Here is a 19,927-nt window from a genome sequence, read left to right on the forward strand (position 1 = left end):
TTCACGGCTATCCTCATTTCACTGTGGTCTCTTCTGAAACCTCTGAAGGGCCCCCGGAGGGTCCCTGGACTCCGGTTTGGGAACCACTCCGCTTCGGGAGGATTTAAACAGCCGTCATCCACGGCTCCTAATTAAAATTGATCGGCAGTTTGATTAATCGTCCCGTTCCCTGAAAACCAAATCGACTGATGACGTTCCTCAGGGTGCAGAGGAAAAATCGAGCACGAGCGCTGGGCTTTGATGTTCAGCCAATTAAAAAATGTAATGACAGTGAAGGTAAACCCAGCGGAGCGCCGACTCTGAGAGGATCATTAAAAGTACCAGCCAGGCACTTACAGTCACGTTACAGAACGATCAGCTGCTGCAACGAAGCTGCACACTTTGAATTATTACTTCTACCATCCGTCTGCTCAGCACATCGGAAAACACTTTAAGTGATGCAGCTTATTTCTAAAAAGCCTTTTGTGAAATGATAACAGGGTTTACACGCTCTTTATCTGAAGGTGTTTCAGCACTAAATCCCATCTATCTATTAATGGGCCGTCTCCAGTAGCAAAGATAGCGTGGGTGCGGCCGCCCCAGGGCCCCGTGCCAATTAGGGGCCCCTCAAACACCACCGATCTTGCGTCACTTGACGAGAACGGGGCCCAAAGTGACACATTGCAGATTATTAGCTGACAGAAGCTAATTACTGCACATGAGCTTACCTTGTGATAATCCAGCTCTGCTTATCAAACATATAGATAATAGTGCCATGTCAATGATATAGTGTGGCACTGATTGAGCGCACTTGGCCTGTTCAGCGCCATCGCTGTCCATCATCTGTCTCTGTCCGTGGTGCTGAAACATTTTTACTTGACTGGCAAACTGTAGTTTTTGTTCGTCAATACAAACGTGTGGCTTTTCTTTGTGTTTTATTTGACATATAGGCTTACTTGGCTCAACAAGTGACACATTACATGCATTCATCAGATATTTTACCATTTTTTTTTATTTTAAAATGATTTGGTAGCAGAGGGTCCCATGATGAAGCTCCGCCCCCACTGTACTGAGAGTCTAGCTCCGCCCCTGGCCGTCTCTTATGTTCTAGGACAGTTTCTCGGAAAAATAAAACATTTAACAAATTTGAAATAGTTTGAGGTTTTATGGCTGTACGTGCACAGCCAAACTACCTGCAGTCAGTGCTTGAATTGGGCTTCTAGTTATAGGGCCCTATCTTAGTATATCTTGCACCCGGCGCAGCACGGCGCAAATCTCGACGCAAGTGTCTTTGGTAGTTTAAGACCGACGCAGTCGTCAATTTCCCGATGTGTTTGGACAGATCCCCACTGCTAAAAAAAAGTCCTAAAGGAAACACTGCATACACAAATCAATAAAGAATAAAGAGTCGTGATTCTCTTTTTGGTGACCTCACCCCTCCCCTTGCCCCCAATCAATCAGGTTTCCATGGCGCTGAGCGCTGTGTGTTTGCTGGCAGACTCACCGGCGGAGCAGGGCCCGTCCGACGCCCGGGAGATGAGGCGCTGCTGTTTGCAGGACGCCTGGCGCCGGTAGCACTCGTTCTGGTAGGTGTCCCCGTTGGAGCCGCACACAGGGATGTAGTTTTTGTGACACTGGGAATCAAACACAATCAGAATGTTAATTAAATCTCAACGTGACCGCCGGACACCAAACTCTGGACGCACTCCAAAAGCAGAGCGGCGGGGAGAGAAGAGAAGTTTAAAGATCCTAAGGTTGGATTGAAGTCAGAGGGATGTAAATAAGTACTGTACTTCAGTCCAAATGTTGAGGTACTTGTAGTTTACTTGAGTCTTTTCTTTTCATGTCACTTTCTACTTCTACTCCGCTACATTTCAGAGAGAAATATTAACCCTTGTGTTGTTCTTGGGTCAAATTCTTTCTGCCAAATTGCCCAAAAATAACATGGATGCATGGATGTACATTGCATGGAACCCATACAACAATCTTTGCAGGCAAAATCAATGATTACTTTCATTGAATTTTGGGCGTAACAGTATCCTGACTAAACTTTGACCTATACCCCTCTGTGATCCACTCAACATTCACTGATATTCACTATTAGTCAACATAATTCATAATTTCTGCTTTTTTTAACTTAAAAATTAAGTATAATGTCATATAAATTAGGTTTATCGCCCAGAAATTTAAAAAAAGCGTTGAAAAAAGCGCCAAAAAGGTTTTTAAAAAACATTTTCAATTTTGACACGGAAGGACAAGTTCATGGTCCACATGGCAGAGAGAGACAAGAAACGGCGCCTAAAACATCAAAAAAGCCGGAATGTCATATTATTAGCGACAAAAAAACATTGAAGTAGGGGTGTGCAAAAAAATCGATTCACATTGGAATCGCGATTCAAGCTCAACCGATTCAAAATCGATTCATAGAGTTCCAAAAATGTATTCATATTTTTTAATATTAATTATATGTCTACTGCAATCACATGGGAAAAGTAACTACAAAAATCGATATTGAATCAAATCGTTTTCTGAATCGTGCACCCCTAGTGATAAAGTCTTTTTAAAAAATGAAATGTCGGGAGGTTGAAAACAGGCAGTTAGAGGATCGGGAGTTTCATTCATTCTGCACGTAGGTTCACACAAAATAACTCGACTCTGGCTGTCAGAAACTAACTGCCGCTGCCAAGGACACATTTCAGTTTGGAAATCCATATTCTATTAACTCAGAGCCATCAATCATTCAGCAGGAATTCCCCACAGAGCTGACCTCTGTCCCCTCTCACAGCCAGTGCACGCTGGACAGACGCACGCTGGACAGATGCACGCTGAACAGATGCAAGTTGTGCAGACGCACAATGAACAGACGCACGCTGCACAGATGCACCCTGAACAAACGCTTGCTGCACAGACGCTCGCTGAGCAGACGCACACTGGACAGACGCACGCTGAACAGACGCAAGTTGCGCAGACGCACGATGAACAGACGCAAGTTACGCAGACGCACGATGAACAGACGCAAGCTGAGCAGACGCACACTGGACAGATGCACGCTGAACAGACGCAAGTTGTGCAGACGCACAATGAACAGACGCACGCTGCACAGATGCACCCTGAACAAACGCTTGCTGTGCAGACGCTTGCTCGCTGCACAGACGGCTTGCTGCGCAGACGCTCGCTTCAGACACCAACTGTGACTCCAGGGTTCAAAATCTACTTTTTTGTCCACCAGCCAAACGGCTAGTGAATGTTCAAATTTTACCAGCCACCCAATAGGATGGTGAGTGAAGCAAATCTACCAGACAGCTTTCATATTTTACCAGCATTTGACTGTTAGATGGTGCTGATTTTGAACCCTGCTGTGACACCAAACAAACACAGGACTTTCACCCAAGAGACCGGGGGTTCATGTCCCGTTTGAAAAGAAAAGGAAACGAGAGTTGTTTTAACTTTAGGGAACAAACGGAGCTACGTCACGTTCTGCGTCACGTGGTAACCTTCAGGAAGTGAAGTCACATCCGATTTGAACCCAAACCTCCATCTTTTTATCAACTTAAAGGTGCTGTAGGTAGAATTGTGAAGATCCAGGACTTAGCCAAAAAAATTGAACATCGAGAACTTCTCAGTCCCTCCCCCCTTTCTGCTAAAGCCCAAAACGGTCTCCTAAGCCCCTCCGCCCACAAGGGAGAATGAATGCGTGTGCATGAGCAGTGATTGACACACAGTTAGACCCCTCCCCCCCTTGGCCCTGATTGGTGCATCTGAACAGGGAGTGGTGGATTTTTACAAATCTCACTCCAGGCTGTAGGTGGAGCCAGAGGAGCTGGATTTATTTAAATGACCTGCTTCCTGTAGTTCTACTGGAACATAGGGTCAGTTTCAGCTAATATGACAGAAAGTTAGTTTTATAAGTCTTACCTACTGCACCTTTAACTAATATAAGTAGTTTTGGTGTCTATATCTAAACAAACTGGGACCGTTTCACAATGTTAACGACGCGACCGCTACCTTCTCTGGTTTAGATATGTGGGTCGTATTAGAGGAGAGTAACAATAACGACTCATACCGCCGTTTGGTTTGGAGGACTTGTTTCCTTGAGGTAAAAAAGAAATGTGTTCCTGAGAATCCAACTGAGGCAGCATCCAAACAGAAAGTCATTAACTGTGTAATCTCTCCAGCAGGCAGGGGAAAAGGTCAGCGAAGCCCACAGAGCTCACGCAGGCCTCTCGTCACGCCGCTGGGAGCTCACAGTGATAGGGAAAGGTGACAGTCGGAAGACTCGAAGGAGAGAGAGATTTTCGTGGAACTGAAACTGTGAGTCCTCAGTAGAGCTGCATGACATGAGGAAAATACGCGATAACATTGTTGAATATGGCGATAACGATATAACTCGCGATAAAGAAACAGATAACGTGTTCTCAGTTATGCTGCTTTCAATATTCTGCTAAAATTTAACAAACTGCTTGTTGAGTTTAAAACAAATGAAAGGAATTCATTACCAACTTTATGTTATGGTACAAATTGAACATTGAATTGAACATAAAAGGCAGCACTTAAAAAAGAATGACAGCTACATTTTAAAGTGCAGTTTTCTGCTGATATTTTCTTTCAATTCACACAAAAAAACAGAGTGTCACTCGCGATACGTTGCAGCCTTTTGCGATGTGTTTATTGCGGCACTTATTATCGCAATGCTATAATACAGCGTGCTCTTTCTGTCATGGTTACAACGTCCTTTAAAAACACTTCAAACCAAAAACTACATGACAAACGACAGCAACAGCTTCTCATTCTGCGAGCTTGAGGATTTGGAGGAAATGAAACTGATGACTTCATGTTTCTTTACCTGGAACTGGCAGACACATTTGAGCTGAGCGCCGTCGTCTCTGCAGACGCCTCCGAATCGACAGCTGGAGTCATCACAAACCCTCAGGTCGCTCTTCTTCTCCGACAGGTCTGCAGCACAGAGAGAGACACACGACCGGTTACACAGAGACACACAACGGAGATACACAACGGAGACACACAACAGAGACACATGACAGGTTAAGCCCCTGACACACCAACCCGACGGCCGACCGTCGGCAGAAAAGTCAGTCTGACTGATCAGTCTCCCCGAGGTCCAAAAAGTGCCTCAGAACACACTGTAGCGACGCCGACTTGAGCGTACTTTCTGCACATGCGCGAGACGTAATACAAAAAATTAAAACCGGAAATGACGTCACGTGGGTCTGGATTCTCCAGCCGATGGTAATGGTCGGCTCGTCCGAAATACGATCTCGTATTTTACAAAAATAATTTAAAACGTGTTTCTGAAAACATTTTAAGAGAGAAATAGGCCGTGCAGTTTCTGAATCTGTCTTCATTTCAGATCGACAAAGGTCAGTTTAAAAGATTTTCGTCAGATTTTGAGAGGCTGTCCGTCACTCATCCCGCTCGTCATTTCCGGGTAAGCGCTCCACCAATCAGATTGGTCATTGAGTCCGACTGCACGTCCTCCGACCCAGCAAGTCAAATCGGCCAAAATGAAGGCCAACGGCACGGAACACACCGAACAGACTCGAGTCACCGACCTCGCCAGACTGTCCACGGCCGATCATCGGGTTGGTGTGTCAGGGCCTTTAAACAACACACATCGGGTTAAACAAAAAGGTAGACGTTGAGCGGGTAGATCCATATCACACCAATAACCAGGGATGGCCCGGGGCATATAGGCAGTATAGGCAAAAAAACATGTTGACAAAAGAGCCAAAAACGTTGAAGAAAGGGACATAACGGCAAAGAAAGCGTCAAACATGTCAACAAAGCAACAAAACTAGTGACAAAAACAACAAACATTTTAGAAAAGCGACAAAACTGTCCCCCAAAAAAGTGACAGAAACGTCAAATAAAAGCTTAAAGCTACATTGTGTAAGAATTTCTCCCATCTAGCGGTGAAATTGTATATGACAACCAACTGAATACTACTTTCTAGCCCTTCCTCCTACGGTGGCCGAACCCAAAATGATCTCTTAGTGTCTCCATCGTTTCCATCCAGCTGTTCTAACCACTCCAATATTAACTTTGGTCTTGTTGCTTTGCCTGTCACGTTGTCGTTTTAATTCTCTTTTTCGCTTCCCTGGCGAGTAATCTCCCCTGGGATTCGTCACGGTGCCACTGAGTGTAAGAGGGCGAAATGCGGAGGTATGTCCCTCTTTGGCTAATGTATTTTAAAGATGGAGGTATGTCCCTCTTTGGCTAATGTATTTTAAAGATGGAGGTATGTCCCTCTTTGGCTAATGTATTTTAAAGATGGAGGTATGTCCCTCTTTGGCTAATGTATTTTAAAGATGGAGGTGCAACATGGCTGCCGCCATTCGAGCAACTCGCTCGTATGTATTCTGAATGATTCTGAATGTCAGATTCTACGCTTACGAAAATACTTTGATTAGTTGGTGGAAGTAATTACACATGAATGAGACATATTTGTGAAAGAACAAAGGGGTTTTTGCTAAGAATCAACTCAAAAAAATTACACAATGTAGGTTTAAAAAAGCATTGAAAAAGCAAGAAAGACGCCAAGGGCCCCTACGGTTTGGTGCCGGCTCTGCCAACAACATCTTCCACAAATATCAGCAGTGAATTCAGACACCGCTCCTCCGATCAAACACTCAGAATAAAACACAGACAGCTTTATGAGTTTATGAACATTAAAAGCAGACAGAAAGCAGTGCTGCGGGGGGGAAAATATGGACACATTTCCCAGCAGAGAAGAGCAGATGATTGTTTATGAGACGGAGCAATAAGGCGTTCTGTCGGAGCAGCAGACACCTAAATTACACGTATGTTTACGCCAGGGAAATAATTTTGTGATATGACGACACTCGCGCCAGGAACACGCCGCATGCTGAAACGCCGCGAATAGCCGTGAATGGCTGCCAAAAATCACCATGAACCTGAATGTTTTATTTTGAAAACTAGTTTTATTTTGTAAAGTATCCTGCTTGCACTGTGGCTTTCCTGTACGTGATTACCTGCCAGGCTTGACACATTCGCTCACGGCTTCACCAGAGAAATAGAGCAGGGCGCGGAAAATGCAAACAGCTCCACACACACACACACACACACACACACACACACACAACATCGTTAATGAGCCAGTCAATTTGCATCACATTTTGTTTATAGCTTCTACCTGAATCTGTGTGGTTTGAAGTTTAGTTTCTATGTTATGTCTGCTTTATTTTACATTTCATCTACAAATATGTCTTACGAAGATAGATTGAGAACATTAAGTTTACTGACTCTCATATTTAGGAGATACAGAAGTGCTATGATTCAGGTGTATAAGCTTGTACAGGGAATATATGATGTAAGAGTTGAGCCTATCTTTCAGTTTTGGAGCAGTAGGTATGAGACACGAGGGAATTCTTTAAAACTTTACCCTAGAACATGCCGGTCTGAAAAGAGAAAGAATTTTTCACACTCTGTGCAGTAAAATCATGGAGCGAGCTTCCAGAAGAAGTTGTGCGTTCCCGTTCAATTCATTCTTTTAAGAATAGGTTAGATGCATTTCGCCTGTCAAAAGGTGTAATGTATAATTATAAAGCTTGTCAGTAATTTTAACTTATTTATGAATTGTTAGAAAATTTCAATCATGAAATGAATGTGTTTTATGAAAACAACATGTTAAAATGTGAATATATATATAGATATATATTTGTTTTGTGATGCTTGAGTCTGGAATAGAGGATTTTATATTATTATATTATATTAGTATTATAATTTTCGATAAATTCAATTAAATTCAATAAAGGTTAGCTTATAGGAGTCGTGTTAAGTAGGGCTGGGTACCAGATTCAATACTCTTTAGGCTCCGACCGATTTTTGCCTCTAAAGTATTGAGTATCAAAAAATGCCTCGTCATTCAATACCTGATTTCAACCCCTAAGGAGTAAATCTCATCAGAGTCAGTGAGCCAATCAATACGCAGCATGCTTCTACCAAGATCTAATAATGTCTGTGATTGGCTGTCTAACGTTACACGTCGTAGAGACACACAGGAGAAACTCTCCGTTACACAGAGACGGACTCACGTGGTCGGAGCTGAAATGGAATAAAAATATTTGTGCCGTAATGTTGTCACTTCTTTTTGTTTTACAAAATTGGTATTGGAAAAAGTATTGTTTATGAAATGGTATATCTCACGTAGAGGTCGACCGATTCATCGGTTTTGCTGATTAATCGGCACCGATAGTTGATTGGTGGAACTATCGTTATCGGCAAAAATCCATACCGATAGTTTTTCCTGGTTGCGTCCGTTGCTGGAGCGGCTGAGAAGCGCACGCTGTCATTCATTACACAGTATGCGAGAGCTGAGAAGGGTCTGCTGGCATCATGCATTACAATAGCGGCCTCTAGAGGCGAAATAAAAACTATCACTGATGCCTGGTGTTGTTTATTTTCGACACGTGTTACTGCGCGCTGCACGGAGAGCACATGCTGTGGAGAAGGCTGACATCAGATGCACGTTTAAAGCATCGACAGCAAAAAGGTATTTATACAGTACATTTTGTCATATCATTATAAAGTTATTAATTTGTTGAATAGATGCTGCATTAGAGAAAGAACAGCACAACAGTATGTTTCTTTGCTTTCGAGGCTGAGATGACGCTAAACATTAGTAGTAGGCTAACTTACCTCAAGCGGTTAAAACACTGACAAAAATAAACGCTAAAAAGTCCGACCCAAATGTCAGAATCAGAACCCTAAAGGATCGTCCATGATCCCAAAGGGCACTTCTGATTCATATTTAGATATTACATTACATGACATTACATGTCATTTAGCTGACGCTTTTATCCAAAGCGACTTACAATTGCTATATATGTCAGAGGTTGTACGCCTCTGGAGCAACTAGGGGTTAAGTGTCTTGCTCAGGGACACATTCGTTGATGTATCGCAGTGGGAATCGAACCCTGGTCTCCCACACCAAAGGCATGTGTCATATCCACTGCACCATCACCACCCGACCATAATTTAATAACAGTTAAACGTAGAGACTTACTGATTGCTGCAGCTAAAAGCTAACGAGTTAGCCGTCACGGGGGTGTCTTTGGTGTCTTTGGTGTCTCTGGTGTCTCTCTAGCCTCTACAGGTGATTTTCTATCCAGCCTGGAACTTGGGCCTTTTTTCGGGGTTGTTGAGCATTAAATCCAAACTGTTACATCCAAGATTTATCCACTTGATGTCCATAATTCATCACGTTTTCGGTCATTTCTGCCGCTAACTCCGTGCTACCCATTGACAGTAGGTGCTACCAACAAGGGAATCTCCCATGATGCCTTTGTTTACGTTTTCAACCAATGGGAAGGCAGGTCCGTCACACATTATGCCTTATATGGGCATCCAAGCGAGAAGAAAGAGTATAGTGGGAAAGATAGATCCCTCCAGGTCAGAGATCGTCTGTTACCGTTCTAAACCGTTCTACAGAGAAGAATGGCGTCACTGTTTTGAGATTTGGCTTACATTTGGGCATTTTTTGAAGAAATGTAAATAGTTTGTCCTTTATATGAATTATAATGCTCATTATGTTTATTTTTGCACTGGATGACTCCAAATATGTAGGAGAACTGTTTTAGACAACACACATGCTTGTGTAGCATTGCTGTGGGTGTAATATCAATAAATATGACATTATTATTTTGATTATTGGCAAAAACGTCTGGACTTTTTTTGAAACAATGTATGTATTTTGTCAACTGTATAAGTTATAAATACTATCGGTCGATTAATCGGTTATCGGCAAATACGGCCCAACCTAGCTATCGGTATCGGTAAAATCCACTATCGGTCAACCTCTAATCTCACGTTACTGTATTGTGTCAACAGTTAACTTCATTTAATATTGTATGTGGTGTTTTCTTTTGCGGGGAGCAAATGTTCCACCAAAACAAGTTCCTTCCTGAGACTATTTAGCAGAGCCACCGTCGCTGCGTCTGAAGCTTAGCGCCGCCCAAGATGACTGTGATTGGCTTAAAGAAATTAAAACGACCCAAAGCGATTTATTCTCCTATCCCAGAATGCATCTGTGGTGTAGCCAGACCTTCCTCCGCAGCGCTGTGGAGGTAGGTGCAGAGCGTGGAGTTAATGGTTGTTAGACTCTCTTTGAATTGATAGAAGAACTTAAAAATTCTCTGAAATCAGGACCAGGTGGCTGCAGCTTTTGGTTCGACCATGCTTTAAGTGACTAGTTAGTTTAAAAACAGCTAGCTCTCACACTGACAGACACACACATACAGACACACACACACACACACATATACACACACACACACACACACACACGCAGTTCTGGCAGCTCTCACATATGTCTTGTCTGATAATAACAGGCCTCCATGACTCAGAAAGGTGCAGCTGACTTAAATTATCGACATTTTCTTTGAGATAAAAGCCACAGATTCCTGCCTCTGAAGTGTGTGTGTGTGTGTGTGTGTGTGTGTGTGTGTGTGTGTGTGTGTGTGTGTGTGTGTGTGTGTGTGTGTGTGTGTGTGTGTGTGTGTGTGTGTGTGTGTGTGGAGAAGAGCGGTGTAATGGTCTGTAATGACTGTTTGCAGACCTCCCCTACTTCTAAAGATGGCTGGTCGCAATAACAAGTCACTTTCCTTTCAGAGCTTGAAATCACCGATGCATTCAAATGTCTGAAATGAAAATCCCCCCGAAACTGGATGTTATTCCATTTTGAGAAAGACACAAAATAGTTTTTTCACTCAAGGCTGATGTCCCCTCTTTCTTTTAGATTTAATTCTCAGAAACTGTTCAAACACTTTGCTGTTTATTGGCTGTTATTCAGCAGCGTTGAGGCTCTAAACATTTATACAAATCTGAACGTGAATATGTATTCGATGTAGTCTATGGGTTTAGTTTTTAACATTTTGCAGATAACTGTCTGACCGTTGCCGCCGTGTTTAAGAAACCAAACACCCCCCCTGAGTTAGACACATAGGGCCCTATCTAGCATCCGGCGCAGGCCAAAGCCCGACCCAAGTGTCTTTGCTAGTTTAAGACCGACACAGTTGTTAATTTCCCGTCCAGCTCCCGTGTCGTTTAAATAGCAAATGCACCTGCGCCCATCTGTGCGCCTATGGGCGTGCTGGTCTTACAGGGAGGTGTGTTCAGGTGCATTCTGGGCGTGCTGGTCTTAAAGGGAGGTGTGTTCAGGTGCATTCTGGGCGTATTGCTATCTTGAGGCAGTGGGAAGAGATCGCGCCACTGACCAACAAAAACCTGGTCTAAAGTCAATAATGCATATGCTTGTTACACACACAGGGACGCACAGCAGCACACACACATGCAGAAGATTACAAATACAAATGTTACGGTGTAAATCCTTCATCATAACAGCAATGCTCCAAGGTCCAAACGCGCCTGGCTTTTAAAGGGAATGGGAGATGATCTCTGATTGGTTGATTGCATGTTACGCCCACAACACACCTATGATTAATGAAGACACTAAGTACAACCCTTTAGAACCATGCGCCCGGCGCACGGACCCTTTTTTCCGCCGTCAAACTAGCAAAAGTGGATTTGGACACGCCCTAAACACACCTGCGCCAGGCGCTTCACGCCATGCACTTAGATCGTTAAAATAGGGCCCTCTGTGGTAAACAGCTGTAAATAGCCAAGTATTCAAACAACAACTATAAGTAATAGACATCTAACAAAACAGACTTTTTAACTAATTCAGCCCGATTTTGACCCTCCACCGGACGTGATCCGTTCACGTTAAAGAAACCTGCTGAGTCCTGTGTGGCTCTGCTGCGGGACGTTCAAGGCTAATTAAGTCCAACCAGCAGCCACATTCATCAGCCTGGAGGCCGACAAACACTGCTGATCAACTCCCTGTGTGTGTGTGTGTGTGTGTGTGTGTGTGTGTGTGTGTGTGTGTGTGTGTGTGTGTGAAAGTCTCTGTGTGTTGTATGTGTGTGTGTGTGTGTGTGTGTGTGTGTGTGTGTGTGTGTGTGTGTGTGTGAGTGTGTGTGTGCGTGTGTGTGTGAGAGAGTGTGTGTGTGTGTGTGTGTCTCTGTGTATGTGTGCGTGTGTCTCTGTGTGTGTGTGTGTGTGTGAGTGTGTGTGTGTCTCTGTGTATGTGTGTGTATGTGTGAGTGTGTGTTTGCGTGTGTTTGTGTGTGAGTGTGTGAGTCTCTGTGTGTGTGTGTGTGTGTGTGTGTGTGTGTATGTGTGTGTTTGCGTGTGTGTGAGTGTGAGTCTCTGTGTTGTATGTGTGTGTGTGTGTGTGTGTGTGTGTGTGTGTGTTTTTTGCAGGTTTCAGAAAGCCACCCTTTAAATGCCCAGACAATTTGGGATTATGTTAAACGACAACCAGAAGTCTCTAATACCTTCGCCGGGCGGCAACACAAATGCAAATGAAATGCTGTGTTTGGACCAGAGGAAACGAGTATGTGTGTGTGTGTGTGTGTGTGTGTGTGTGTGTGTGTGTGTGTGTGTGTGTGTGTGTGTCCACGCTGTGTTATCTGTCTCTGCTGATATATTCCTGTGTGTGTTTGTGTTTGAGGCGATCCTGGCCGCGTTGTGTTCAGGTCCCTCGCCTTCATGCATTTTACAACAGAAACAGGGATTTGAAATGCACATAATTCCCTCTCTTGGATCGGAGCAGAACTAAAGAAGCTGACGGAGCGTGGCAGCAGCCGCCGCCCGGAGGCACATCCACCTCTCAAATCCCCCCGAGCCCGACTCGGTCGTCATGGCCACCCAGCCGCCGCCACCACCACCACCACCCCCCCTGGCTCGTTATCTAACCCCTCCACTCCTGCACTGCAGCCCTGACTCCAGGAGAGACGGACGTCAATACTTCATCTTCTGTCTGCTGCTCGGAGCCCTTCGACTCGCTCACCGCTGCAGACTTTGGCTTTGACAACATGTTTGTCTGCCAACTAGACAGTGGTGTAGTCTACGTGATACGCAGGTGTACGCCGTATACCCACTAAGAAAGATCCAGGATTTCCATATACCCACTTAAAAATGTACAATGGCACGTAACAACATACTTTCCATTATAATTTTGATATATTTTGAAATGTCATGTGTTTTTCTTCTTCACATAGGCTAAAGAAAGGTATTTCCACCGTAAAAGTGGTGCATAAGAGTGTGTCAGAATGCAGGATATGAAGTCTTTGACGCTGAAAATTTCCCTGGGGGAGGAGACTGGACCCTCCACTATGATATCCACCCCCCTCTCCATTCTGGCCCATATATATATATATATATAGGCCCATACATATACAGTACAGTATACCCACTACCAGGGCATGAAGTTAACTTTTTTGACCACCAGCCACTGTGGCAGGTGGATTTTTAAATCCACCTGCCACAGGGACTTTTTACCAGCCACTTTTTTGTCATAAAGGTGAAAAACAGGAATTGCTGTGTCTCTGTGATCCTATCCTGTCCTATTGATGGTAGCCTACTCGTGGACATTGCGCTGTCATCACGTGCTGTAGTAGGGGGGCCCGCCTTGATAATCCTGCATAGGGGCCCGGTGTTGGCTCGTTACGCCACTGCATATAAGAGATGAGATGACTGACAAAATCAGGAGTAGCCTATGCGCACCAAAACAACAACAAAACACTGGTGAATGCACACCATAACACAAGAATTTTTTTTGTATAGTTCTTAAAAATAAAAAAATAAATAAAAAGGAAACTTGTTTTGGGGAGAATAATACTTATTACTATTAATTCATTACTCTGGGCTGAGATTTTCTAGGAACTTTACCAAAAAGGCTCAGGATGCTGCAAATGTTGGTAAAATATGAAAAAGGCTGGTGGATTTAAGACACAAAATAAGAATGTATTAAATGAATCAAATATGAACATATCTGTCATTGTCAGTGGCTTGTTAATCTTTACATTGTTAGTTAATTTCCTATCCTGGCCTGGGACACACATTCATACGGTTTGATAAAGTACTTGTTGGACTTTAACTTATCATTGCACTTACAATAACGAGAGTAGCTGTCCTCAATTTAGGTCATCGTGTAGGTCTCATCTGCGTTTTTTCCTGCATCCACCGTGTGCGTTTGTGTGTGATTGTGTGTGTGTCTGTGCGTGTGTCTGCGTGTGATTGTGTGTGTGTGTGTGTGTGTGTGTGTGTGTGTTTGTGTGTGATTGTGTGTGATTGTGTGTGCGCGTCAGTCGCGGGGGAAACGGAGCAGCCCTGCCCGCTGCAGAGAGCCGACAGTATTGAAACAGCAGCAGGTTGAGTGACAGCGTACATTGATGTTAAAATGTATACATGTTGGCAGGACGGTCTGAAATGTTTTGCATCACTCAAATCTCATTGGCTACCCGCCAACGTGGCAGGTAGATTGACAGTTTCACCCGCCAATCACAAAAGTTACCCGCATTTGGCGGGTGGGCGGGTGCCAATTTCATGCCCTGCCCACTACAATACATTAGACTACACCACTGCAACTAGAGATTTAGAATGTGATCAAATCACAGCCTGTTCTCATGAACCATTCATACATTTAGCCTTTTTTCCGCCGTCAAACTAGCAAAAGTGGATTTGGACACGCCCTAAACGTACCCGCGCCAGGCGCTTCACGCCGTGCGCTTAGATCGTTCAACTACGGACCATAGTGGTGGTGGTGGTGATCCGCAGCCAAATTTCATCCATTTTGTTTGCCAAAGAACGTACATTGGCGAGGAAAATGCTGCGTAGTGATAGCCGATAAGGAGTTAGCCTTAGCCTAATGTTAGCCCTGCTCTCTCTTTGTTTACGGTCTCAAGCCCGGTCTGCTGGCACTTCCAGCACTACCGCACATTGTAGTCTTTGTGTTTATTTTTAAAACATTTATCAGCAATACATTCGTACAAAATGCTACGTGAAGATACTGTAATTTTTGTAACTTGTTTTAGCTAGTCTTAACTGTAATGTCAGCTCGCGGAGCCCTGGACCCTGTACCTCACAGTCACCTTTTATTATTTTCATACATCATATTTATCGGTTTGCATACATTTTCGTACAATATCGTATGAGCCCGTCCATGAGAATGCGTTGAATCACGCGTGTTGCTGCTCATTCGTAGGATAACGCATAAACAATTATTATACAAACTGTTGTATGAGGATACGTAGCATCTTATTAAACATTCATATCATTCACCTCCTTTCTGCTCCACACAACAGATCATTTTAAAGAAAACGTGGCTGTTTGATATTAGCTTTCAACACACACACAGACACACACGCACGCACACACACACACACACAGACACACACACACACACACACACACACACACACACAGAGACACACACACACACACACACTCTCACACACACACACACACCGACAGACACACACACAAAGAGACACAGACACAGACACAGACACAGACACACACACACACACACACACACACATATCTCCAGTGAGGTTTTTCATTTCATAGAGAAGTGAAACCGTCTCAAGGACTACTGTGGTGTATTGATTTGGGTTTCTAAAAGCGGAGAATTTATCCTCTGTAGAGACGTGAAACAGGAGAGGAAGGCGGCGTGACATTCATGTAAAATACCGCCATCAGTGATGCATGATGGGACATCAAATCCCCCCATCACGCTTAAAGACACAAATGTTCCACTTCTGTGTAGTTAGGAGGATTTCTGAACTGAATGAATAACACAAATATGAGTCGGAAAAAGCGACAAAAATGTCAACAAATGCGACAAAAACATTAAAAAAAACTACAAAAATGACAGGAAAAGAGCCAAAAAGTGTCAAACACATCGAAAAATGCAACAACAATGTTTAAAAATGCGATGAAAATGTTGAAAAATGCGTCAAAGTTACCAGCTAATGCTCTATGCTATAGTTTTGGTTGAAATAAACACATAGTTTACAGATTTACATGTTGGCTCTATACACGCTAAAAGTATTGTTTTTTTAAATGGAGTCTGGTGGGTTTAGCGCTAGCGACTTCAGAGCTGTTTCTGGTTAAACAGAAAGGTCTCAAAGAGGTTTTAAAGGTCTATCTCTGTAGGGATCCTTTCATAATGTTGTCAGACACTTCGAATAATAACCTGAGTCTGTCAATGGCAAAAACAGAACTTTTAGTAGACCAAATTGACGATTGAAATTGATTTTCCCCATAGGGTTACATGGCAGCCCGGTCCGTGGCTGCCGGTTACAGCGTTCACGCTTAATTCTGGACTAGTGTCAAAGATTGTTCCCATCAGTCACTTACACACAAAAACATAGGAAAATAGGGTCCAGGTTGAAAAAGTAGTTATGAGTTATGAGCGTGACTAAGCCTCTCAAAATCTGACGAAAATCTTTCAAAGTGACCTTTGTCGATCAAAAAAAACGGACAGATTCAGCAACTGCATGGCCTATTTCTCGCTTAAAATGTTTTCAGAAACACGTAAAATACGAGATCATATTCCGAACGAGCCGCCATTATGGTTGGCTTTGAAATTTGGGAGAAGCCAGACCCATGTGACGTGTTCATCATTTCCGGTTTTCATTTTTTGGGCGACAATACAGATTAGCGCCGCCTGCTGTTATGGAGACGTATTACATCTCGCGCACACGCAGAACGTACGCTCAACTTGGCGTCGCTTCGGTGTGTTCTGAGGCACTTTTTGGACCAACTCGGCGAGACTGATCAGTCCGACTGACGTTTCTGCCGACGGTCGGCCGTCGGGTTGGTGTGTCAGAGCCTTAAAATGCAAAAAAAACATACTGGAGTCTGGATTAAAATCTCCACTAACCACAGATGTTATTTTGGACTTTTTGTACAACAGAATATCTTGTAGCAAAAGTGACATAACACACGTCTCAGTCAGTTATCGGTGTTGATCTCAGGATATTAAATGATTCCTATGTTTTCATGGATACAAACACACAGATGTGAGTGAAAAGTGGTGACGTATGTGAGGTCTGTTTGGACTAATAAAGACTAAACGCTGCGAGCGTCCGTTTGTTCCTGGATCTATTTCAAACCTCCGGAATGACCGCAGCAGCTGGTTCAGTTCCTGTGTGAAGAGCTTCTCTCTGTTCTCTGCTGCGTGAATAAAACATGAATCCCTCACTGCCTCCTCATCCTCTTCTAACTCGCTGCTACAGATAACTCAGGGCGAGGACGTCCTTCAGCGTGAAGATCTTTGCTATTTCATATTTATTTTTTCATCCATCACAGCCCTCACTACAGTTACTCATGCAGACTTTTTTATAAAGACTGCAGTTTAGAGGCAACCTAAGGCCTTTGAGTATCTTCAGCATGCATGAAAAAAAAAAAAAAAACGTAGGAAAAATTTGACGAAAACGTCAGAAAAAGTGACAGAAATGTCGGAAAAAGAGGTGTCAAAAATATGACAAAAAAGCTGAAAAATGCATCAACAACAATGAACAAAACGTCAAAATAATAATAATAATTATAACTGATTAGCATCCTATTTAAAGGGGAACTATTATAGAGCATTTTCAGGTTCATACTTGCATTTTTTCTTTGTACTAGAACATGTTTACATGCTTTAATGTTCAAAAAACACTTGAACACTGCTGCACCTGTATTCACCCTCTGTATGAGACGCTTTGTAAGAGCGCCTATCTCTTTAAGCCCCCCCTCCCGACAAAGCCCAGTCTGCTCTGATTGGCCAGCGTGTTCCCTGGAATCTCTGCTCCAGTTTTGTTTCACTAGTATCAGCTGGAGCTACTGCAACGGAGTACATAGAAGGACTTTGTACCGTGAAAAATCACCAATAAAGGCTTCTAAACCAAATACTACACAACCGGACATGTCCCAGCAGTAATGTGACCCCGAAATTGTGGAGAAATGACCAGCATTGGCCGCCAAGATTACAGCTATCTGGCGTCATGCAGCTACTTAATAGTTAGCACAAAGCTAATGTTAGATTTGAATGGAAAGAAGCAGCACTTTCTACCGTCAAAACGCAGATAAAGGCTTCTGAACCAAACACTAACCAATCGGACATGTTTCAGCCGTAATGAGACACGGAATTGGGGAGAATTCAACAACATTGGCTGCCAAGATGACATCTTTCACTGCCGTAAGCATGTATATAGTTAGCAGTGGACACTAATAGAATATAGCAGCCCTTTCTACAGTCAGTCGCAGATAAAGGCTTTTAAACTAAATACTACTAACAGAAAAAGTTTCAGGAGTAATGTGACCCGGAATTGGGGAGAATTTAACAACACTGGCAGCCAAGATGACATATTTTACTGCCGTTAGCATGTAGCTACATGCGACAATGTTAACACCGCAGTGGCTTAAAAAAAAAACAGTCCCGCCTACCTGGAGCAAATGACCAATCACAGAAGGCCGGCTTAGAGTTGCAAAACACTTAGCCGAGAGTAGAAAAAACTGTTGAAACCGCAGCATTCAGAACAGTTGGAAATATGAACGTTTGAGCTGAATTTTAAGTTTAGGCCACGTTTACTTGGAAAATCTGACATTATAACATTGTAGATATGACAGAAAATACCGAAAAGCATAATATGTCCACTTTAAATAAGGTCACAGTTGGCTCTTAAACATCGTGCAATTAGGGCTGCACGATATGAGGAAATTATCTAATTGCGATTATTTTGACTGATATTGCGATTGCGATATGCTTCATGATATTGGAGGGAATGATCATGTTTGTATCATTCTCATTTTCATTGAAAAATATTAAAATCTAAAAAATTAAAATGATTATAGTGTGATTTTTGCGAGGATCTGTACCAAACAAAGATGTTTTCTTTAGTCTGTAGGATAAGATTTGTAGGCCGGGACGTCTCTGCAGCCCCACACTACTTCATTCAGGTTTGACACATATTTTGCCTTTAACAAAAATGGGGCCCCGCCTGCCATATTGTCCCCCCCCCACCCCCCTGCAATTTGGATATTGCACTAGTCCATGTGGCAATTTCGATAAAATTGCGATTAATTGTGCAGACCTATGTGCAACAAGTCTTTGAAGTGTAAATGAATGTTTTTCCAGTCTCGGTCCTTACTGCTGTTCAAGAATCGTTTTATGTAAGAAAGCAGACACAAACAGCGGCAGTAAAAATTATTTCCCCCAGTGACACTGAGCAGATGCTGCACAACGACCGGCTGTCTAATTACCGCCCTGCCTTCCTCCTCCTCTGTAACTGGGACTAATTTATCCAGTTTGGTGTATATTTTTTCCTCGACAGCAGAGCGAGCGTCTGACTGCGAGCCTTCCGGCGGGCACTCGGCTCGTTTTGCCTCCATCAGCTGTCGCGGGCAGACTAATCTTCACCTGGGAAGCCGAGAGAGCAGCGTGAAGATAACGACTTTGATGTTTTATTCATGCCGAGCAGATCAGAGGGATACAAAGACTGCTTCCAGATTCATTCTGCAGTCTGACGCGGAGAGAGAGGCAGAGCAGGAAGTAACTGACCTCCAGGGAAGTCTCTCTGAGACGAGCCAGGTCACTCGGGCCCGTCGGCACTTCTTCGGTTCGTTACTAACAAGACAATTAAGCCTCATATCTGCTGCGACGGAGCGGAACGTTGGGGCGTTCGTATTGTCACAGGGTTCCCACGTTAAGCTGTCAATGAGAAGTCTTTGAAAATGTCTCCAAAATGTCCTGGAACACTTGAAAAGGTCCGTCAGGGTTCATACTGTCTGGCAGGAGTGGAGCAAGATGTCAACATTCAAGGCTCAACCCAAACCTAGGGGGCCCGGGGAGATTTTGTTTCCATTCATGGCAGCTATATGCACGTCTTTCCAAGTCTTTTAAGATTAACAGAATGCCTAAAAATCTCTACTGTTATTTGGAAAGATACATGAGAGTTGCCAAAGAAAGAAATATCGTCCCAAAGAGCCTATATCTGGTTTTATATCTAACTGTTCTCCAACTGTCTTCATCATTCCTGGGAGTATTACTTAAGGGGAGTGGTGTTTTCACGCCGAAACC

General features: G+C 43.4%; 1 protein-coding gene across 1 annotated transcript in view; it reads right to left on the minus strand.

Annotated features, from left to right (window-relative positions):
* Positions 1-19,927, minus strand: part of tmeff1a (transmembrane protein with EGF-like and two follistatin-like domains 1a) — a 96,622-nt gene that overhangs the window by 41,463 nt on the left and 35,232 nt on the right. The window contains exons 2-3 of the mRNA XM_031292464.2: positions 4,823-4,932; positions 1,484-1,613 (exon numbers count right to left, since the gene is read on the minus strand). Of these exons, the coding sequence (XP_031148324.1) occupies positions 1,484-1,613; positions 4,823-4,932 (240 nt within the window). The remainder of the gene's footprint in view (positions 1-1,483; positions 1,614-4,822; positions 4,933-19,927) is intronic.

Source organism: Sander lucioperca, chromosome 9 (genome assembly GCF_008315115.2).
Source record: "Sander lucioperca isolate FBNREF2018 chromosome 9, SLUC_FBN_1.2, whole genome shotgun sequence".
In the NCBI taxonomy this organism is placed as follows: Eukaryota; Metazoa; Chordata; class Actinopteri; order Perciformes; family Percidae; genus Sander; species Sander lucioperca.